General features: G+C 47.8%; 1 protein-coding gene across 1 annotated transcript in view; it reads left to right on the forward strand.

Annotated features, from left to right (window-relative positions):
• The window catches only part of CCT5 (chaperonin containing TCP1 subunit 5), a gene marked incomplete in the record, with an annotated part of 307,206 nt that overhangs the window by 104,479 nt on the left and 178,694 nt on the right, over window positions 1-24,033 (forward strand). Inside the window, 1 exon segment of the mRNA XM_077491963.1 lies at window positions 23,460-23,652. Coding sequence (XP_077348089.1) covers window positions 23,460-23,652 — 193 coding nt within the window.

Raw genomic sequence — 24,033 nt, forward strand, 5'->3', positions numbered from 1 at the left:
TTTCTAGTGGCCATCACATCGGCCAGGAGGGTTTCGGAACTGGCGGCCTTGTCCTGCAAGTCTCCTTATCTGGTCATCCACAGGGGTAAGGTGGTGTTGCGTCCGCAACCGGCCTTTCTACCGAAGGTGGTTTCGGGTTTTCACATCAATGAGGACTTTGTCTTGCCATCGTTGTGTCCTAAGCCGAAGCACCCCAAGGAGGTGGCCCTTCATGCGCTCGATCTGGTTAGGGCTCTGAAGGTGTACTTGTATGTTGCAGCTTCCTTTCGAAAGTCAGACTCGCTGTTTTGTTTTGGTGGCTGGTCCTAAGAAGGGCTTGGTCTCGTCTGTCACCAGTTCCAGGTGGATCAGACAGATTGTAGTCCACGCCTTGAAGGGGCAGGTGCCTCCCTTTCCAGTCATGGCCCACTCTACAAGAGCAATCTTAACGTCTTGGGCTTTCCAACACCAAGCGTCTGTCGCTCAGGTGTAAGGCGGCGACCTGGTTGTCTGTCCATACATTTACCAAGTTCTACAAGGTAGACGTCAGTGCATCGGCTGATGCTGGTCTTGGCTGCAAAGTTTTGAAGATGCCGTGTAGTTGCTATTGAGTTTTTCCTATTTTTTGATAAAAACGTAGTACTGTTTCGTTAATGCACTGTTGCATTACTTCCGCAAGGTTGCGATCTTGGGGATCACTCCTGTTGGGTTTACCCGATTTATGTGGTAGAGGTTTTCCACACTTGCCATGGTGGATAAAGTTTTAATGCTGTTTTTTTCCCCCCCCCCACCCCTCGTTTGTCACTGCTTGGGGACGTCCCATGTAGTTAGAGGAGCTGCGTCGGTCGGTGAATATAAGAGAAAATAGGATTTTTGTACTCACCGTAAAATCCTTTTCTCTGTAATTCACCGACCTACACCGCACCCACCCCTCCTTTTTTTATTTTTTTTATTTCTACGTTGTACTGCTTGTTGATGTACTGAAGCTGCTAGCAGCAGGAGGGTTGATTAGCATGGGGGCGGGATTAAAGTTCTGTGTATTGTGTAACAATTTTGCCTAGTTTCGCCTATTGGCAGGCTATACAACCCATGTAGTTGGAGAGGAGCTGTGTCGGTCTGAATTACAGAGAAAAGCATTTAACTGAGTACAAAAATCCTATTTTTTTTATTTTCCCCTCCATCATACCTTTACTCTGGCTTGCTGGGAGGCCCTGTTTTGGGGCAGTAAGTGACCTGCTCAGCCGCAGGGTGATGGTGCCTGTTCCAGAACCGGAAAGGTTTCACGGATTCTGCTCCAATCTGTAGTCCCCAAAAAAAAGGGGTACGTCCAATCCTGGACCTTAAAGCCCTCAATTGCTTTGTGAAAGTACAGAGGTTCAGAATGGAATCAGTTCTCTCCATAGTCGCTGCACTCGATCAGGGGGACTTCCTGGCGTCTCTGGTTATCCAGGATGCGTACTTGTACATACCCATATCCCCTCAGGCATCAGAGGTTTCTGCGAGTTTGCAGTGGGGGAAGACCACTACCAGTTTGTGGCTCTCCCCTTTGGTAAAGACTTGGGGGTGCTGAAGCCTCAAAGTCGGTACTAGTGCCGACTCAGCACCTGGAGTACCTAGGCTTACTGCTGGGCTTGGAAGCGAGAGTTTCTCACTGCAGACTCTGAGCCGTGGTGAAGCTTTTGAAGAACCGCAGGTCGTCGCATTTTCTACATGTGCGTTCTGGACCTGCTAGCCTCCTTCGAGGCGGTACCATACACCCAGTTTGACACCAGAGTCTTGCAGAAGATCTGTCCAAATGGGACAAATCTGCTATCCCTGGATTGGCAGATTTGGGTGAGCTAGCTAGTCACTTACTCTCTTCTCTGGTGGCTGGGATCTCCGGCTCCTCGGGCCAGGAAATCGCTCCTGCCTTTTCATTGGATGGTTATCAGAATGGATGCCTGCCTGACCGGCTGGGGTGGAGTACTGGGAGTACAATTGACCCAGGGCCTTGGTCTGGTCAAGGGAGAAATCTCAGTTACAGATCAATGTGCTTGAGTTTTGACCGATGAATCTGTGCCTGGCCACATGGTCGATGAGACTACGAGGGCATCCGATCAGAATTCAGTCAGCCAACGCCGCAGCGGTGGCATAGGTCAACCATCAAGGAGGAACAAGAAGCTCGGCTGCAGCACGGGAGGTCACTCGCATCCTTCGGTGGACAGAGCAACACGTACCGGCCCTGTTGGCCATATACATCCCGGGAGTAGAAAAATGGCAGACTTTTAAGAAGTCAGATGCTGGACCCAGGAGAATGGTCACTGCATCAGGAGGTGTTCCTGCTTCTTTGCCTTTGGGGCACAGCAAATGTGGATCTTCTGGCCTCTCGGCTCAATCGAAAGGTGCAGAGGTTCGTGTCCAGGACAAGAGATCCTTGGGCAAATGCATTGGCTCCATGGGAGCAGTACCGGCTGATTTACGCCTTCTCTCCGCTCAAACTGTTACCACATCTGCTCCTCAGAGTGAAGGCCGAGGGGATTCTAGTAATACTGATTGGCCTCGGCCTCCTTGGTACGCTGACTTGACTTGTGAAGATCTATCGCAAGGTCCTATACTCTATCTTTCACAGTCGCTAATTTTAACGGCATGCTAAGGAACTGAGGTCTGTGGGACTCGGTTATTTCCACTCTGCTGAGGGAATGATAATCTTCTCTGAAGCTATACCATCGTACGTGGAAGGCTTATATCTCCATTTGAGGAGATGGGGTGGCGTCCACACACCTAATCTGTTTCCAGGATCCTGCTGTTCTTAGTGTGAAGTAGACCAGACGTTGGCCTTGAGCACCATCAAGGGACAGATATCAGCCTTGGCTGTTCCCCCCCCCATGACCCCTGGCGTCTCGCTCATTGGTGAGCACCTTTGTGCAAGGGGTTCAGCATGTTGTCCGGTGTGACCACCCCTACCTCCGTGGGATCTGAACTTGGTGCTATCGGCACTTCGGAAATGTTTGAGAACATAAAGGATGTTGTCTGTCTCAGAAAGTGGTCTTTCTAGTGGCTATTACATCTGCCAGGAGGGTTTCTGAGCTGGCGGCCTTGTCTTGCAAGTAGCCCTATCTGGTTATCCACAGAGATAAGGTGGTGGTGTGTCCCTATGCACAGGGAGTTAATAATTTAGTACGACGGTCCCCTGCCATTTAGAGTGCCGGAGATTATTGGGTTATGACACAGCTATTTTTTTGATGGGTGACTTTAACTTGGCTCCTTGCCCAAACTTGGATAACTATGGGGTGTGTCTGCGTTAACGCAGTGGGCATCCACCTATGCTCTAGTGGATGTATAGACAGCTACACCCAGACACTAAAGTATTTACATGTCACTCGACTACCTTTTTTTTTTTTTAAGACCATGTTATTGTTGGATCTGGCCTTTGCCTCATCCACTGCCCTCCGTTGAGACACAGAGAGAGGTACTTGTACTCCCAGGAGGCGTGTCTGACCATGCTCCACTCATTTTAAACCTTTTCCTTTCCAACCCACCAGGCTCTAGGTTGTGGCCTCTATCTAGGTTCTGGGCAATGGACAATTGTTAAGAGGCCTCTGACTGAATCTTTGTAGCTATTGAGTTATGAATGGGGACACTATCTCCTTTGATGTGGGGCTCGTTCAAATCCTGGGTCAGGGGCGAGTATCTCCCTGATCTCATTTTCAGAAGAAGCCGTCTGAAATTTCTGGCGCATGAGTCACCTAGGTTGGAGGTGTATATTTTTTCTCCAGTTCTGGACAGGTATCGGACTTGGCAATGCACAGAGACAACTTTCACTTCCCCGTGTGGAAAATACAAAATTATTCCAGCAAAGGGTCTTTGATTAGGGTGACAAGAATGGCTGCCTGGTTGGCAAAATGTCAGTCCTTCGACTCACATAGCCAGTGTCCAGGACGCAGATGGGAATCTACTTTTAGCTCCAGATCTTATTTGCTTTATGCAGTTCTTTAGGGATCTGTGTGTCTAAAGTTAAATATTCTCAGAGCGAGCAAAGTCAGTTTCTTAGACTCTGTTAATCTTCCAACATTGGCCATGGCAGAGTGCCTAGATGCTGATATCTCTTTTAAGGAGATCCAGACCGCTATTGGATGCTTGCAAGCTGGTAAGACTCCTGGTTCTGATGGTCTCCCTACCAAATTTTACTATAATAGAAGTTGTAGCCTCCAAACTCGCAGCCCCTTTTTCTGAACTGTCATCTCTTGCTACAATTGCCAAACCTTTTGATGAGATGGTCCTCATTGGTACAACCTGATATGTGTCCTCATGGAGGCTATGGTGAAAGTGGCTCCCCCCCCCCCCCCCCCCCATTTTAAATGACATTTTAAATAGGAGGTACCCCTGGGAATTTGAAAGTGTGGTTCCCCCACCCTGACCTGAGATGTCCCCACTAGGATTGCATGCTGTCCGGTTTCTGCTACTTGATGGATATGTCAATTTCCTCTTGCCATTCCCTTCTCCCTCGCTATTTGTCCTTTTTTCATGTTTTGTTCCTACTTTCTCCCCCACTATGCTTCTTTATTTTATTTTTTTTCTCCCCCTTCCTCTTTCATCCCCCTCTCCTAAAACCATGTTGTAGTGTTTCTGGGCACTTTGATTCTTCAATGTAAGAGGCCTCTTCTCGGTACTGGGTTGTGTAACATATGTTCCTGCTTACCATACTGCACATCTTCTGTTGTGTACTGATTTTCATGATGGTTTTGATGGCTATGTATATACATATGGTGTATGTATGTATATATATATTTACATTTTTTCCCCTTATCAAATACTGTATTGGATTTAAGTGTGTAATCCATTATACTGTCTTGCTCATCTTAAAATAAAACGCCTCTGTTTTTTGTTTTTAAAAAAGCTGAAAAACTTCTAAACAAACGCATTGCAAAAGATATGACAACCACCCCCTCTCAAATTCTTCATGCATGTAGGCCCTTTACAAAGTAATCTAGTGTGGGTGATTGGAGACAAAAGGCAAATGTTGCAGTATCGCATTTGGCCATAGGTGCGGTGGCGCTGCGGACACTCGGAATGGTTTGGAGCCACATGCGGTATTAGAAGTCAATGCAAAATGCATTGTTTCCATTGATTGGGGGGGGGGGTGGCTTGCGCTCATGTCCATAATGGGGATGGTATTGACTCAGTCACAAATATCACAATGGCTGAAAATTGATATAGTCCAGAAATATTTAGACAGCAAGGTGACTAAAGCCAGCTGGGCCATGGCATACACCCACGGATCCTTAAATTACAAAGCCATTGCTTCTAATTTCTAGGGACTCTAATGGCTGGGATAGTACCACTGGATTGGCATAAGGCCTGTTAACTTCTATAGTTGGGAAGGTATAGGAGAGTTAAAACACTTGCCTACTGGGCATTTTCTCCCCCTTCCTGCCCAGGCCAAGTTTCAGTTTTCAGCACTGTCACCCTTTTTGAATGACAATTTGTGCAGTTATTCAACACGAACTAAAGGCCAAATATTAAGAAAAGTTATCCCTTTCATGACTTTTTGGCATATGGTGTTTACAAGTTAAAATCCATATTTTTTGCTAGAAAATTACTTGGAACCCCCCAAACATTATATATATATATATATATATATATATATATATATATATATATATAATTAGCAGAGACTCGAGAATAAAACGGCGATTGTTGCAATATTTTATGTCACACGGTATTTGCTCAGCGGTGTTTTAAATGCAACTTTTTGGGAAAAGGGACACTTTCATGAATTTAAAAAAAAAAAAATGAAACGGTAGAATTAGCCCAATTTTTTTGCATAATGTGAAAGATAATGTTACGCCGAGTAAATAGATACCAAACATGTCGCGCTTTGTAATTGCACGCAGTCGTGGATTGACGACAAAGTACGGTACCTAAAAATCTCAATAGGCGACACTTTTTTATTTTTTTATTTTACGGTCACCAGGTTAGCATTGCAGAAAAAATGTTTATTTGAAAATGAATCAATAGTTTTAAATTTTTAATAAAATAAAAAATGGATCACTTTTATTGCTGTCACAAGGAATGTAAACATCCCTTGTGACAGTAATAGGTGGTGACAGGTACTCTTTATGGAGGGATCGGGGGTCTAAAAGACCCCCAATCCCTCCTTTACACTTCAATGTATTCAGATCGCCAAAAACTGAGTTTCTGAATACCGTGTATATATTTTTTAAACCGGCGCCATTGGCAGCCGAGTAAACGGGAAGTGACGTCGCTTCCCGTGTTTACTATTAGGATACTGGAACACAGCCGATTACGGCTTCGTTCCAGTTCCTCCCCAGCAGCCGGAGGCATCGGAGTGTGAATCGGTGCTCCCGATCAAGCGGGAGCACCGGTAACAGTGGCGGGAGGGGGGGGTGGCCCGCCCCTCCGGCATAACAGCCGAGCGGCTTTTAGCCACTTCAGTTGCTTATGGCTGGAAAGCCAATCGCCCGCTGAAAAAAACGGTACCGGGATTATGCCTGCGGGTGCGGGCATCATCCCGGTATACCCCCCGGAAGCCGAGTACGCACATCTGCATACACTCGGCAGGAAGGGGTTATTCTTGGTATGTTAAAATTTTTCTAAACTAAATTTTTCCTTCAATGATATGTGCTTATGATCAGTGCCCTGATTATCAGTGTAGATGTCCCCTATGTTGATTTGTCTGTTAATATCTCTACTCTCCTCATGTGCTGTCAGCACAAAGAGAGGACTGGCGATAACCAGCAAATCCTGTTTACACACTGTTCAGCTGAGTTTGGACACATCTATTCACATGGTGAAGAGCCGCTGATCAGATCCCTACCACGTGGGAAGCGCAATCATGGGTGGACGTCAATAGATGCCCTCCAGGAAGTGAGACCGCGCTGTAGCCATAATTTGGCTATAGTGCGGTCGGTAAGATTTCAATAAAACACCACGTAGTTGAATTATTGCTGGGGAAAAAATATAAGCAACAGATGGCATGGATTCATTAAGGACTGGAAGGATTTGTCCCTTTTAATGACCAGGCCATTTTTTTGCAAAAAGGCACTGCTTCGCTCTAACTGACAATTTTTGCAGTCATCAGACACTGTACCCAAACACAATTGACTTTTTTTTTTTTTTTGGTGGTATTTTCTCACACCTTTTTTGTGGGGTTTGTTTTTTTTTTTTTTTTGCGCGCTATAAACAGAGTGACAATTTTGAAGAAAACTCATTTAATTTTTTCACTTTTTGTTAGACTATATCCCCCCCCCCCCCCCCAAAAAAAAATATAAAAAAAAACTTCTTCCACAGTTTACGCCAATGTATATTCTACATATTTCTGGTCAAAAAAAAAATTGCGGGGCGCATGCACGAAGCGGACATGCCCGCCTGAAGCTTCGCTATATGGAGAACAGTAAAGCTATATAATGGCCGTACCTAAACAAACAATACCTACCTGTGCCCACAGCATTGCTGACCTAGGGGCTTTAACCCCCAGTGGTCTTGGACTTAAAATAAAGCCCCAATCCATCAAGGCACTTCCGCCTAAGAACAAATCTAAAATGGTGCCATAGCCGCCTGCCTCAGGATCCTCCAGCAGCACTGCTAAGCTTTTAAAGGCACATACTCCCTCAAAGCTCCGTCAAATAATTGACTTAGACTTGGTGACTTAGTAAAAATTTGGAGGACACATTTTAGGATGAAAGTCTGTCCAGCTTTGTTACAAGTAGAAAAAATTCTTCAAAAATCTTTGACACTCACATCAGACCTTATTACAACTAGCCTCACTAAGGAGATTGGAGAGCTGGGTCAATGCATGTTAACACTTGAAACCAGAGTAGATGACATGGAAAATTATACTGTAAATTGTTCTACAGAAATTGAAGAAAAGCTCAAGGAAGAAAATTAAATATTGCAGAAGTGAACCAGGGCAGACGTGTTAGAGGCGAGCTCCAGAAATCTTTTATTTATTTATTTATTTTTTCACCTGCCTCTGTATCCCCCGTATAACCTGGGCCCGGGATCAGCGGGAAAGGCGCCGGCCTGGCTCATCCGTGGCCGCCGCCATCTTCCCGGCCTCCATCCACCTAGTAGAGGCTATCTGCAGACCTAGTGGAGGGGATGAGAAGCTCCCCTCACCTTCCAGACTGCCCTAAGTGCCTGGCGGGGTCCGGTGGTCTGTGGAGCCGCCAGGAATGCCCGTCGCAGCTGCGGCCTAGTGCAGCCTGCCGCCGGCCAATGGGGGGAGGCCGCGGCCGCCCCAGCCTATAATCCAGGGCATGGACGCTACGGCCTACAGCTGCCACATCATCCAGTCACACACAGTGCCTGGAGACTGTACAGACTGGCTGCAGGGACCCAGGGCAACCTGGGAGGACACAGTGATTCGGAGCTCCACAGGACCGAAGGTGATCAACCATTCATGCCCTGAGGGATCCTGGACTCTCCCTGACCTCATTCTGCCCTGTGCTGAACAGGCCGGCCGATCGGGGCTTCCCCAGGATCCAGCTGATTAATATCCCAGCAGACTAGCGGCCCACGCAGCAACCTGGGGCTCTTCCTCCATTCTGCGCCCTGCTAGGCCTACACCATCCCCGGCCTGAAGCTCTGTGAACCAATCTAGGGGGCAACCCCCCCAGTCTAAGTGGAAATACCTCACCCCCCAGGGAGGAAATATATTCATACACTAGCCTCAGTTACTTGTCAGTCTCTCAGCTTTCCCTATACAGTTTCTCCAGTAAGTTCTTAAAGGGACGCCCCCCACCCCAGACTAATAAATCCAGCTGTTGGAAAAAGCGCAAAATAGGGGATCCACATGCGGCTAGCAAAATTGAAAATCATGTCCTACTCTCTTAAAATACCACTCCTTTCCTAAGGGATCCTGCACCGCTTCAAAAGGTTTTCACACACACAGGGTCAGGGTTATTATTGGCTGCCTCCGGACTCCTCTGGGCACTACATGGGAAAGTAGGATTTCAGAAGAGCATATATCAAGGCTTTATCCCGCCATTGACTTCCCCACCTGCACATGACATAGTGATTCCTATACAAACTGAATTCTCTTGCCTTGCACACGCCTCCAGAACCGTCAGATGCCGCAGACCCCCTGGCCTCCATACCAAGTATTTTTCATAAGGGTAGTACTTCCCAGCAAACAAATTCTGCCAACGCATTAATGGGAACGGTCTTGGACCTGAAACTACAGACACTCCTACAGGATTTGACACGCAATATAGCTAGAGGTTGGGAAGCTTGCATAGGGGAGAGATTGATCAGCTTGGAGAGCGTACTGCCACTTTTGGAAACTAAATTTGCCAGAGTGTACAATACATGCATGCACTGGAGGAAGAAAACGCATTTCTTAAACAGTCTGCCAAATACAACTCCAACAAGAAGATTTGGGGAATAAAGCGTCATTCAAATGTGAGGATCTGTGGAGTCCCTGAAACAGTCACTGATAAAGAGCTATGGTTATATCTACTTGATCTGTTACTCTGGCTCCGCACATACCAGATATTTATTGGCGCCTAGACAGAGCCCATAGATCTTTGGCCCTCAGACCTCCTCTTGGATCCAATCCAAGGGACATAGTAGTCTGTTTCCACTATTATGACAGTAAAGAAGCTCTAACAGCAGCCACACGCAACATTGACTTTAAGGGCTCTAAGATACAGATCTTTGGTGCTCTCCCCCATCACTCTGGCCAAAAGGCGCAACATTCACCCGATCACAGCTCACCTCAAACTTCAAGTCCCCTACAGATGGGGTTTCCCATTTCGGCTGTCGGCATCCAAAGATGGCACACAATATTCTATCGGACTTGCATGAATGCGAGGCCTTCACTTGCAATTTAGGTCTCGCACCTGTTCCAGAAGATCTCCCTAGCTCCCCCTGCATGCTCTGGCCCCAAACCTCTCCAGGCCCCTACAGCAATCTGGACCCCAGTTCGTCTGAGACAACAGAGGGGTTTTTCTACACCAACGCCCCAATCTGCCTAGACACCCCACCTGAAGTCCCAAAGCTTGTCCGACTTGCACCTCCCTGCTCTTGGTTCCCAGATACCCAAGAGCCTGTCGGATGTCTCCCCTACAACAGTTCCCTTTTCTGAGTTCAGTGAGCCTCGTTTCAATCCCCCCCCCCCCTTATATTTTTTTTTCATTTTTTTATTACTCCAGTACAAATGTTAGTAGTATTGTACAATTGTTAAATCTAAGATCCAATAAAAGCTTGTTTAACCCTTTCCCGCCGAGCGTACGCACATCTGCGTACTCGGCTTCCGGGGGTTATACCGGGATGATGCCCGCACCTGCAGGCATCATCCCGGTACCGATTTTTACAGCAGGCGATTGGCTATCCAGGCATAACAACCGATGCGGCTAAAAGCCGCTCGGCTGTTATGCCGGAGGAGCGGGAGGGGACGCCCCCCCCCCTCCCGCCGCCTCTCGCCGCTGTTACCGGTGCTCCCGCTCGATCGGGAGCACCGATTAAAGATCCGTCGGCTCTGGCTGCTGGGGAGGAACTGGAACGAAGCCGTAATCGGCTTCGTTCCAGTCTCCTCATCGTAAACACGGAAGCGACGTCATGACGTCACTTCCCGTTTACTCGGCTGCCAATGGCGCCGGTTTTAAAAAAATATCCGGTATTCAGAATCGCCGTTTTCGGCGATCTGAATACACTGAAGTGTAAAGGAGGGGTGGGGGGTCTTTTAGACCCCCGATCCCTCCATAAAGAGTACCTGTCACCGCCTATTACTGTCACAAGGGATGTTTACATTCCTTGTGACAGCAATAAAAGTGATCAAATTTTTTTTTTTTTTTTTTAAACAATTTAGTCATTTAAAAATAAATAAAATAAATAAATAAAAAAAAATTTTTCAAAGCGCCCGCCGTCCCCGCGAGCTCGCGAAGCAAAGAAAACACATGCGGAAGTCGCGCCCGCGTACGTAAACGGTGTTCAAGTCACACATGTGAGGTATCGCCGCGATCGTCAGAGCGAGAGCAATAATTCTAGCAGTAGACCTCCTCTGTAACGCTAACCTGGTAACCGTAAAAAATGTTTAAAGCGTCGCCTATTGAGATTTTTAGGTACCGTACTTTGTCGTCAATCTACAAGTGCGCGCAATTATAAAGTGTGACATGTTTGGTATCTATTTACTCGGCGTAACATTATCTTTCACATTTCGCAAAAAAATTGGGCTAATTTTACTGTTTTTTTTTTTTTTTTATTCATGAAAGTGTCCCTTTTCCCAAAAAGTTGCGTTTAAAACACCACTGCGCAAATACCGTGTGACATAAAATATTGCAACAATCGCCGTTTTATTCTCTAGAGCCTCTGCTAAAAAAATATATATGTTTGGGGGTTCCAAGTAATTTTCTAGCAAAAAGTATGGATTTTAACTTGTAAACACCAAATTCCAAAAATAGGCTTAGTCCTGAAAGGGTTAAAGAGCAAAAAAAAAAACAGAACAAAGGTTAAAAATAAAGGGGGGGGGGGGCAGTCCAAAAGTAACAGTTCAAGAACACAATTCCCTGTTTGCTCCAGGCCAACTGAACCGAAAAAATGCTGGAGAAACTTTGATCCCAGAGACAGAAAAACATTAGTGGATAGTTAAAAGAATTCTTCCACTCAAGTGGGGGTTTTAATGATGGCAGTTCAGTGCATACGAGAACCAGAGCTTCCGCATCTACAGGATTAGTGTACTTGGGTGGCATGGCACACACATTCCCCACATCATATACAGGTGAGAATTGTTGCAGACCCAGGAGTTGTTTTAAAAAGTTTTCAACAAACACAACAGGGTTCTGTCCCTTCGCACCCTCAGGGAGCCCAACCACCCGCACCTTGCTGCGCCTGAGGTGGTTTTCGGTGTCCAGTGAACGGGCCATAAGAATTTTAACCTGTTGCGATTCAGTCACGGATTGCACAGTAGAGGCAGCTGTATCCTCCGCCTCCGATATACGGTGCCCCACTTCAGTGGGGCAACCTCTAAATTTGTCCATATCTTGTCTTATTAGCTCGCATTCAATAGTCGGTGTCAATTTTTCCCTCCACAGAGGACTTTCTGCTATGGCCGCCAGGATCATCGCGGCGGACTGCTCCCCAAGTGGCTCCGGTTCTGCCTGCGGTGCTGTAGAGGCCCCTTCCCGAGTCGGTGAGCCGAGAGCCACCATCACCATGTCCGTCTATATGCAATCAATGCTGGAGGCACGGAGGTTGTTGGCAAGATGTCCGCCGCCCGTGTGGTTGGCAGGGAGCTTCGGCATATCTGGATACATTGCTGAACCCCTGTAGTGGTTCGAAGTGTGTATTGACCAGACTTAACAGCAAAGTCGCACACCTTCAATACGGGGGGGCACTTGCGTGAAAGGGACAGCATCTGATTATTGGACCATTTTCGCAGCATACTGAAGCACATGAAGTGTGGATTGAATGAATTTGAACTTTCACAATGCAAAGCAACACTTTTTTTTTTATTTTTTTTTTAATTTTTATTCTAGTAGTTGAAATTTATTGATCTTTGTTTCCCACGGACTTTATGTAAACTTTTTATCACTATATGATTGCACATTGTCACTTTATATTTATGGTTATCACTTGACTGTATTTGTGTATTTCTCTATATCACTTAGTATTGGTTATTTTACGGTTTTCACAGAAATATTATAACTAGCATTTAAGCTTATACCTTTTGATAGTGCGGTGATTGTAATTTGATTTTAATTCGGCCTCCAGGAGACCTACCAGCTGGGCTGTCTGTCCCCTTTGAGAACTAGTGGCCTTTAAAAAAAAAATTCTGCAATGAACACACTGCGTAGGAAAGCCTTAAAGGCATCCCACACTTCATAAACACTAATGTCATCTGAGTGAATGCGTAAAAATTTTGTAATTTGGGCTTCTACTGTGGTATGTGAGGGTGTGAGATGCAGCCAAAAAGCATTGCGCTTCCAGGAAGCTCTCTGAAAAATTGTAAGGGGTCGCACATTAATGTATACCAATAGGGGAGAGTGATCCGAGACACCTTGGGGCATACATGATATCATGGATTATGTTAGGCATCCGAGGTACATAAACACAAGTCTATCCATGACTATGAACCATATGTTTTAGAAAAGCATAAATTGTTTCTGTAAATGGTGTTTACCATGCCATGGGTCTATCCAGCCCACCTCTTCAATACATTTTAATAGGGCCGTGTGGCGAACGCCACCCCCTTGCTGAGTAGGTGGGTGTTTATCTACATTTGTATCTAGATAGCAATTCAAGCCTCCAGCCACAAACCACGGGATCCCAGGGAAGCCCAGCTGATCAGTATAGTCCTTAGGACTGAAGCGTTATGTACACAAAGGCTAAAATACATTTCTCTTACATTCACTGACCGACACAGCTCCTCTCTGTAACAAAATGGGTTGTTAGCCCTATCACTAGGAGATACTAGGCAAGTTGTAATACAACACTTCAGAACTTTGTTCCGCCCAGGGGTGCGGTCCCTCAGGCTACAATCCCCCACACTCTGCACTAGCAGCCTCAGTTTTATTTTGCCTAGTGAAGGCGATAAACCTAGGAACCCTGTGGGCAAATAGGTCTTTTTTTTTTTTTTTTTAATGCAGAAGCTTTGCTTTTTGCGCAAGAGAAGATCACAGGATCATTCATATCAACAGCCGGCTGGGTGACAGGCTGGTTCACTTATCCTTGTAGTCTCCCCAGTCCGGTCATCGAGCGTGTGCAGGTCACGGCTCGGCAGGCCACGACATGCCTCAGCTTCAGAGGTGGTCGGGGAGCTTTTATGCTCTGGGGTATACATATGATGATGTCTGCGTCACAGTATGCCAGGCTAGTAACCTTCCCTGTACTGATCAGGAGTTGGCTACAATGGAATGTCTCCCAGCTCTTCAGGACTGGTAAGTACAGCGCTCCCTGTCTTGGCAAGGTTGAGCAGCTGGACATTCCCTGGGGCCCCCCTCACCCCCCTCTCCTCTCTCCCCTGTCCCAATCCCCCCCCCCTCACTGGGGGGGGAGGCTGTGCATGGGTACTGAGCATTGTGTGTGTGTGCCCCTGGGTTTTGGCTGACTGGGGTGCCTGGATCCAGAGTGTTTAGAAGCACTGTCTCTGCCACGCTTGTTTGTCTCTCATGGTGCTGGTTGGTGACCATTTTTAGTGTGGGCAAAGGACAGCATGCTTCTGGGCTTCAAGCGGCCATTTTCCGATGATTCCCTATTCAGGACACTGGCGGCCATTTTCTTGCAGCCGGACCACATTTTTCTGCTCTAGCAGCAGCTTCATGTGCCCTCAGCTTCCTGTTATTAGAGTGCTGGACAGCCTCCTATGTAGTCTGAGCACGTTTTTCAGATCGCTCACGATCACTGATCATTCTAACGGACTCCCAGCGACACAGCTTTGGTTCCTCTGCATCTGGGAGCACTAGGGGTCTACAGGCACTGCTGTAAACGGCACGGAACTCCTCAGGGAAGTGAGTCCAGTGGGTTAGAACCCCTCAGTCAGTGGCAGTAAGGATGGTGGGACTGTCACTGACCTAAGTCCCCTTCGGGTGGCAGACAGGGTAGGGTCAGCATGGCTTCAGAAACTGCTGTTTCTTCCCTTGAAATCCAGGCAATTGCAACCGGGTCACCTACGGACTGCGCAGTCCCCATGGACACCCTGACGGCGGTCCCCAATTCGTTTGTTGCCAAGATGGAGGTGGTGCACAGGAAAGGTACTAAAATGCGGCCCCTTAACCCCCCCCCCCCCCCCCATCCTCTGGGGAGAGCTCTGATGCAGGCTCGAGTTCTACTGAGGCCGGTGACCCCTGCTCTGTCTTGTCAGATAACGCTGACCAGGATCGTTCGGACAGTAAGGATGAGTCCCTGTCCTGGTCCGTGTGCGACACACAGCGCTAGTTGGAGCACTTATCACAGCTGTGCATGATACCCTGAAGATTCAGGAGCCAGTGGATCCCTCTGCTGATGTATTGGTCCCTTTTGGGTCCCGCAAGACAGCACGTTCACCAAAGGTATTCCCGTCTGACTTATTTTGACAATTTCATTTACAAGGAATGGGGTTGCCTGCAACAGATCTTTTTGGTCCCCAAATACATGGCGTGTGTTACCCCTTTGAGGAAAGCCTTCTCAAATGGTCGGCTCCTCCGGTCGTGGACCCCCCAGTATCCAGGTTAAATAAAGTAAACACGATCCCAGTTGAGGGGACTCCTGCATTCAAGGATCCCACGGACAGGAAAGCCGAGGCGGTGGCTCTTCCTTGTTTACGGTTGTGGGGTCAGCCGTGCGAACTGTACTGGCATCCGCACTTATGTCGCAGACACTGACTGAGTGGGCAAAACGTTTGCGCCACAAATTTGGAGAGAATCAGGCTTCCCCTGTCTGCGTGGAACTAGCAGACCAACTAGTGCAAGGCCTTAAGTACGTCTGTGACGCGGCCCTGGATACTCTCCCCCCTGTTATCCAGGGCTTCAGTGTCAGCTGTGGTGCCGAGGAGCCTAATTTGGCTAAAATGCTGGTCGGCTGACCAGGCATCCAAAAAAGCCCTGACGGATCTTCCTTTCCTTGGTGACTGGCTCTTTGGAGCCTCGCTATTTGACATTATTAAAAATTCCACAGGTGGTAAGAGTACACTGCTCCCACAGGCCAGGAAAGCCAAGGAGCCACGCCATAGGCAAGGGCCCTTCTTTTTCCGCTCACAAACGGCTTTATCGTCCGTCAGGAGCTTCAACAAAACGTCCCCAGCCCGACAAGACGTCCCTGGAACCACAAGCCTGCGAATAAGTGTTACCACATGAAGGTTTGCCCCCACCCATGTCTCAGGTGGGGGGTCGCCTTCAGGAGTTTGCAGCCTGGTGGTCCTCCCGGTTATCCGACCAATGGATCTGCGATCTGATTTCCACAAGATGGTCTCTCCAGCATACCTGTATCCCCGGTTCGCTGGGAGCCCCTGTTGTGTGCGGTAAGGGATTTTCTGAATCGTGGGTGATTGTGTCGGTTCTGGACTCGGAATGCTTCCAGAGGTTCTACTCAAATCTGTTTGTGGTTCCCAAGAAGGAAGGGCTACGTCCAATCTTTGACTTAAAAGCCCTCAATCACTTTGTAAAAGTGCAGAGGTTCAGAATGTTATCAGTTCGCTCAGTAGTCGCTGAACCCTATCAAGGGGACTCCCTGGCATCCTTGGACATCCAGGATGTGTACCCGCACATACCCATATGCCTTAAGCAACAAAAGTTTCTGCGTTTTGCAGTCGGAAGTCCATTACCAATTTGTTGCTCTTTCCTTTGGTCTGGCATCAGCCCCCCGAGTCTTTACCAAGGTACTGGCTCCAGTTTTGGTGTTGCTGCGACAATGGGATTGCGATCATGGGATACCTAGACGATCTGCCGCCTCAGAATTGGAGGAGGATGTGGCGATCACCATGTAGACCCTGCAAGATTTTGGGTGGCTGTTGAACCTAAAAAAGTCGGTGCTGGTGCCGACCGAGCGTCTGGAGTACCTAGGTTTACTGTTGGACTCCAGGGAAGCGAGTTTTTCGTACTTGAGACAAATGACAGACTCTCAGATCCACGGTCAAACTACTGATGAACCGCAAGTGGCCGTCGCTCCAGGTTTGCATGTGAGTACTGGGATTCATGGTAGCCTCCTTCGAGGCAGTACCTTATGCCCAGTTCCACACCAGAGTTCTGCAGAAGGAGATTTTATCAAAATGGGGCAAATCTCAGTTGTCCCTAGATTGACAGATCCAGGTGAGCCAGTCGGTCAGGGACTCGCTGATCTGGTGATTCAGTCCAGAAAATCGTTCCTTCCTCTGAAATGGATGGTGATCACAATGGACACCAGTCTATCCGGCTGGGGTGGAGTTATGAGGGTTCAGTCGCCTCAGGGCCTCTGGTCGATGGAATAATCCAATTTGCAGATCAATCTGCTCGAACTGAGTGATCAGGCTGTGTCTCCACACATGGTCGATGAGACTTCAAGGGCATCCGATCAGGATACAGTCAGACAACTCCACGGCTGTGGTGTACGTAAATCACCAAGGGGGAAGAAAGCTCAGCCATTGCACGGGAGGTCGCTCACATACTTGGGTGGGCAGGGTGACCTGTACTGGCCCTGTCGGCCATTTACATCCCAGGAGTGGAGAACTGCCAGGCGGACTGAGTCGACAGATGCTGGACCCAGGAGAATGGGCATTGCATCCGGAGATGTTCAGGCTGCTGTACCTGAAGTGGGGCACACCAGATGTGGATCTACTGGCCTCCCATCTCAATCGGAAGGTGCCAAAATTCGTGTCCAGGACAAGAGATCTGTGGGCAGACGCACTGGTGGCTCCTCGGGATCAGTACCAGCTGATCTATGCCTTTCCTCCACTGAAACTGTTGCCACGTCTGCTTCACAGAGTGGAAGCCGCGGGGATCCCAGTAATACTGGTTGCCCCAGATTGGTCTCGGCGTCCTTGGTACGCAGACCTGGTGCGTCTGGTGGCAGACACTCCCTGGCGACTGCCGTTGCAAGAGGACCCATCTCCAGGTCCAATTTTCCATCCTGCCTTACCATCGCTGGCTTCAACGGCATTGCTATTGAGAGCCAGGTGTTGAGGAACCGGGGTCTGTCGGACTCGGTGATTCCAACTATGTTGACTGTTCGGAAGTCTTCTCAGAAGATATACCATCGTACCTGGAAGGCCTACATCTCCATGTGAGGAGAAAGGATGGCATCCGTGCTCCTTTGCCATATCCAGAATCCTGCTGCTGTTTCTCCAGCAAGGAGTTGACCAGAGATTGACATTAAGCACCATCAAAGGACAAATTTCAGCCTTACCTGTTTTTTTTTTTCTTCTTTTTTTCTTCAATGACCCCTGGCATCGCACTCCTTAGTGAGTGCCTTTTGTCCAGGGGGTATGACACGTAGTCCCTCCGGTGCGTCCAGTTACCCCCCCTGGGATTTGAACCTGGTGTTGCTTCAGAGACCGCCATTTGAAAATATCAGGGAGATTCCCTTGACTCTTTCCCAGAAAGTGGCCTTCCTAGTGGCCATCACATCGGCCAGGAGGGATTTGGAACTGGCGGCCTTGTCCTGCAAGTCACCCTATCTGGTTAACCACAGGGATAAGGTGGTGTTGCATCCACAACCGTCCTGTCTACCAAAAGTGGTCTCGGCTTTTCGTATCAATGAGGACATTGTATTACCTTCTCTGTGTCCTAAGCTGAAGCACCCTAAGGAGGTGGCCCTTCACACTACACCTTCAGAGGCCTAACTACATCTGGATTTATCTGCCATGGCGCCCTTTCAGAAATCAGACTCACTGTTTCGGTGCCTGGTCCTAAGGAAGGCATGGCGGTCTCGTCAGCCACCATTTCCAGGTGGATCAAACAGTTTTTAGTACAAGCCTACGCCTTGAAGGGGCAGGTGCCCTGTCACGGCCCACTCCACAAGGGCAATAGGAACTTCTTGGGCTTTCAGACACCAAGCGTCTGTTGCTTAGGTGTGTAAAGCGGCGACCTGGTCGTCTGTCCATGCGTTTACCAAGTTCTACAAGTTGGATGTCAGTGCATCGGCTGATGCCTGTTTTGGCCGCAACGTTTTGCAGGCAGCCGTGTAGTTGCAATTGACTATGCAATTCATGTTTTTTTCCTGGTTTTCGATAAAAACACAGTACTGTTACATTAATGCACTGTTTGCATTACTTCCGTATTTGCTGCGGTCTTTGGGATCACTCCTGTTGAGGGTACCCTGTTGTGCGCGTTTTTTTTCACGCGCTGCTGTTTTTTTGTGCAAGTATAGTTTCACTAGTTCCCACTTGCCATGGTGGATGAAGTTTTTATGCTGTTTTTTTCCCACCCCTCGTTTGGCACTGCTTGGGGACGTCCCATTTAGTTGGAGAGGAGCTATGTCGGTCGGTGAATATAAGGGAAAATAGGATTTTTGTATTCGCCGTAAAATTCTTTTCTCTGTAATTCACTGACTGACACAGCACCCGCCCCTCTTCTCTTTACGCTATACTGCTTGTTGACGTACTGAGGCTGCTAGTGCAGAGTGGGGGATTGTAGCCTGAGGAACCCCCCCCCCCCCCCCCGGGCTGAACTAAGTTCTGAAGTGTTGTATTACAACTTGCCTAGTATATCCTAGTGATGGGGCTGACAGCCCATTTTGTTAGAGAGGAGCTGTGTCAGTGAATTAGAGAAGGATTTTACGGTGAGTACAGAAAAATCAGTTTTCTTGATCATACATCACGGGACACAGGAGCTCATTATAGTGGGTTATATAGGCACCTCCTGGTGATTGGACACTGGTTAACCCCAATTAAGGAGAATTCCTCCCCTATATAACCCCTTCCATATGGGAGCTACCTCAGTTTTTTTCGCCAGTGTCTATGGTGGTTGGTCACGTAAAACGTGCTATGAAGAAAGCTCTGTGCAGGTCCCTGCGGGGGCCTAAGGGCTACAACAAACTGGATCCATATCTCGGGCTGATATTTTGACTCACAAGATGGTATGGTACCCTGGCCTCGTCATCGGAATAAACGAGGTTTTGCCTGAAAGTCCTCTCCTATTGGAAGACTGGGCTCTGGGAAAACCAGACTTGGTGTACTATTTACATAGTGGCACGAAAGTTTCTGGCAGAGTCTTTTACAAGGTCCAGGAAGGAGGTTCTTCTGAGAAGGAACCCCAAAAAAACCTGAAGGTTGGCACAACTCTACCCGCCATGATGGGTGAAGGCTGGAATCTGTTTTCAGCAAATCCTGCGGTGAGGACAGGTAAGGGATGCAGGGATGTCCAGTCAGGATCCAGTCGGACAACGCCACTGCGGTGGTGTATGTTAACCATCAAGGAGGAACAAGGAGCTTGGCTGCAGCACTGGAGGTCACTCGCAACCTGTGGTGGGCAGAGCGCCGCATGCCGGTTCTCTCGACCATGTACATTACGGGTGTAGAAAACTGGCAAGCGGACTACCTAAGTCAGATGCTGGACCACAGGGAATGGTCGCTATATCCGGATGTATTTCGGCTCCTTTGCCTAAGGTGGGGCGTGCCAAATGTGGATCTCCTGGCTTCTCAACTGTCGGAAGGTAGAGGTTTGTGGCCAGGTCAAAGGTTCTCTGGGTGGATGCGGCAGACGCGTTGGTGGCTCCATGGGGGCATTATCGACTGATTTATGCTTTTCTCACTCAAACTTCTACCACGTCTGCTTCGCAGAGTGGAGGCCAAGGGGATTCCGTTCATTCTGATTGCCCGAGATTGGCCTTGACGTCCTTGGTACGCAATAGTATGAATGGTGGCGGATGTGAGAGGACCTTCTGTTGCAAGGTCCAATACTTCATCCTGCTTTACCGTCACTGGATTTAATGGCATGGCTGTTGAAAGCCAGGGGCTAAGGGACCGATGTCTGTTAGATTTATCGTCGTACGTGGAAGGCCTACATATTAATGTGTGAGGCGATTGAGTGGGTGGCGTTCACGTACATATTCAGTTTCCTGGATCATGCTGTTTTTGCAGCGAGGAATGCATCAAAAACTTAAGGGGCATATATCTGATTTGGCTGTCCTTTTTTCAGCATCCCTTGGTGACTCATTCATTGCTGCGTACGTTTGTTCAGGGGGTTCGACGTGGGATTTGAATCTGGTGCTCTCGGTGCTTCAGAAACCGTTGTTTGAAAACATTAGGAAGAGTCCCTTATTGACACTCTCAAAGTAGTCTTTCTAGTGGCCATTACATCTGCCAGGAGGGTTTTTGAGTTGGTGACCTTGTCTTGCAAGTCTCCTTGATCCTCCAAGGATAAGGTGGTGCTGTGTCCGCAGCCTTCGTTTCTTCCAAAAGTTGTTTCGGCCTTCCATCTAAATGAGGACATTGTGCTTCCTTCCTTATGTCCTCGGCCGTCACATCCCAAAGAGGTCGCCTTGCATTCCTTGGACATGGTGTGAGCTCTGCTGGTGTATCTGCTACGGCTCCTTTTCGGAGGTCGGACTCGCTGTTTGTATCGGTGGCTGGCCCAAAGAAGGGACTGGCGGACTCGTGGGCCACCATCTCTCGGCGCATCAGAAAGATTGTAGTTCAGGCTTATGCCGTAAGGGGAATGGCACCTCCCTTTCCTGTCACGGCTCATTCTGCCAGGGCAATTGATGCCTCTTGGGCTTTCGGACATGAAGCATCCATTTCCCATGTGTGGAAGGTAGCAACCCGGTCGTCTGTTCACACTTTCACAAAATTTTACAAGGTTGATGTGAGCGCATCTTCGGATGCTTGCTTTGGCCACAAGGTTTTGCAGGTGGCTGTTTTAAGGTTGCAACTCCTGAGGATCTCTGGTTATGGGTGGAGTTGGTGTTTGCTGTTCCCACCCCTTGTTTCTTTGACAAAAAAAACAAGGCGTCTCTGGGTAGACTGTATGACCACTTTAATTCAAAAGAGAGCAATGGTATAGACTCACATTTTGGCAGTGAAAATGAGGCACAACATTTAGCATTCTACCCCTCACACTATTCACGTGCACGAGAAACATGTTGCATATCCAGTGACATAATCACCCCTCGCCTTGATTACTGTTTCTCAAGCCTCATTCTGATGTCTACACATTGCTGCCGGCCAAATATAATCTAGCATTCTTAGAGATGAGCACAGAGGAAACATATCCACGGCTGTCCAGGGACTGACCTCACTGATGACATCCCTGTTGTCTTTGGGACAATGTTATGCCTCATTTTCACTGCCAAAATGTGAGTCTATACCATTGCGCTTTTGAATTAAAGTTGTCACAGTCTGCAGCCAGAGGTGCCTCCTTGTTTTTTTGTGTTAGGAAATGCGTTCTGTTCCCACCAAACGGCTGCCGTGAGCGTGGGCTTTTCTACGTACCCCTCCCCCAATCCTGTACGTACTTTGCCATTGAGCATATTGTGTCCACATTTGTTGTATACCATTTATGGACTTTTTCTTTTTGCCTATACATAACACTTTTTTTTTTTTTTTTTTTTTGTATGCCCTTCCAGCACCTTGTTTACATTTTATATTGGAATGCTGCGTTCGTTTTTTGTGGCAATTACTTGTTTGATGCGTTTCTTTGACACTGGGGACATCCCTAAGGTCAAGAAGATCTGCTGTCCGTCAATGACTAGAGAAAATAGGATTTTTGTACTCGCCATAAAATCCCTTTTCTCTGAAGTTCATTAACAGACACAGACACAGCACCCACCCCTCCTATTTCTGTTTGTACTGCTTTTGACGAACTGAGCTGTTGGATGCAGTGTGAGGGGTTATAGCAAGTAGGACCGCCCCCTGGGCAGTACTGTGCAAGTGTTGCTGTTTTTAACACTTTCTGCCTAGCCCTCTCCTAAAGGGGCGATATAACCCTAAGGTCAAGAAGAGCTGCTGTCCTTCAACTAACCTCGGAGAAAAGGATTTTACGGTGAGTACAAAAATCCTATTTTTTTTTTATATTGTTACCAAAGTGCAGTGTACTACTTTAGAGGGTTATCAGGGATTTTTTTTTTTCTTTGTAATAAGCAGTTTCTAAAAACTGCAAGTTTTCATTTATGAAGCCTTGCTTAGTACTGTAATGCTGTGCTTGGTCACAGTGATCACATGGTGCCAGGGCTGTTCTGAGTGGGCAGATGCTGTTTGGTAATCCACAGCTGGCTACAGATCGCACCTCTGCTCTCCAGGAGATGTGTACAAAGTGCTGTTCTGGGAGGACATATGGGTTCATCCTCCCTTAAAGCGGAGGTCCACCCTAAAGTGGACCTTCCGTTCATCGGAACCCTCCCCCCCCGGCGCCACAATTGGCACCTTTCAGGGGGGAGGGGGGTGCAGATACCTGTACAGTACAGGTATCTGCGCCCACTTCCGGGATAGCTCTCTGCGGAAAGGGGTGTAGATTACGCCCCTTTCCGCAAGTGCCCGCCCCTTTCCGCAAGTGCCCCGCTGCCTGCTGGGAAACGCACAGATCCCAGAGGCAGCGGGGACCGTCCTTATTGCGCAGCGCAACTCGCGCATGCGCAGTAGGGAACCGGGAAATGAAGCCGAAAGGCTCCATTTCCTGAATCCTATACCCAAGATGGCGACGGCAGGACCCGAGAGACTATCTAGAGATCGGCTTCGGGTGCCGACATCGCTAGCGCGCTGGACAGGTAAGTGTCACTATTTTAAGTCAGCAGCTGCAGTATTTGTAGCTGCTGGCTTTTAAATAAAAAAAAAAAAAACACGTGGACTCCCGCTTTAACTAGAGTGAACCCACGCAGCCGTCATCTGTGGGCTTCTCACCACGTTTCCTGTTTCTCCACTTCGACGTACGTTTTGCCATTATGTCTTCAGGAGGAGCTACAGGAAGGGCCAGCCATGGTAGAACTTAAATATCTTAAATGTACCTTTTTTTTTTTTTTTTCATATGCCAGTTCATTCTTGCTGCCACTATGCATTCTCTTTGCAATAGGTCGCCACGTGTCAACCAGACCATTTTTACATGTCACTGCAGTTGCCCTTCATGTCTCAAGGAAAAACTTATATTTTTTTCTTTATGCAGGATTAACCGCTGCCACCGACAGATGGCAGAAATTGCAGTTAATGCAGTTTTGACTGTAGCCGATATGGAACGCAAGGATGTTGATTTTGAGTTGATTAAAGTTGAAGGCAAGGTTGGAGGCAAACTTGAAGACACACAACTTATAAAAGGTGTTATAGTTGACAAGGACTTCAGCCATCCACAGATGCCAAAGGTAAATTTCAAGTTGACCTATGTTTTAAAGTTTATCTAACAGCCAAGTTGATCGCTCTCGGCAGGAGAATGCAATGGCTCTGTGTAAAGCGGGGTAGCAGTCATGCCTGCGTTTGTCAGGGACTTGTGGTTTCAAAACAGCTGGAGGGCTGAGGTTGCCTACCCCTGGCGTAAAGCATTCCACTGTCAGTGTTGAGTGAATTTCTTTCCTGCATTGAAATTTGCCTCCTTCGCTTGCTCTCGTTTTCCATCCATTTTATCTATTGCCTCACATGTTTTCTTTCTCACCCTCCATTTTCTTTCACTGTACACATAGTTGCATAGTTGGCAAGGTTGAATAAAGATACCAGTCCATACAGTTCAAGCCGAGTGAGTGTGGATG

This window comes from Lithobates pipiens, unplaced genomic scaffold, assembly GCF_037356315.1.
Source record: "Lithobates pipiens isolate NorthernLeopardFrog02 unplaced genomic scaffold, aLitPip1_a1.2 Scaffold_19, whole genome shotgun sequence".
In the NCBI taxonomy this organism is placed as follows: domain Eukaryota; kingdom Metazoa; phylum Chordata; class Amphibia; order Anura; family Ranidae; genus Lithobates; species Lithobates pipiens.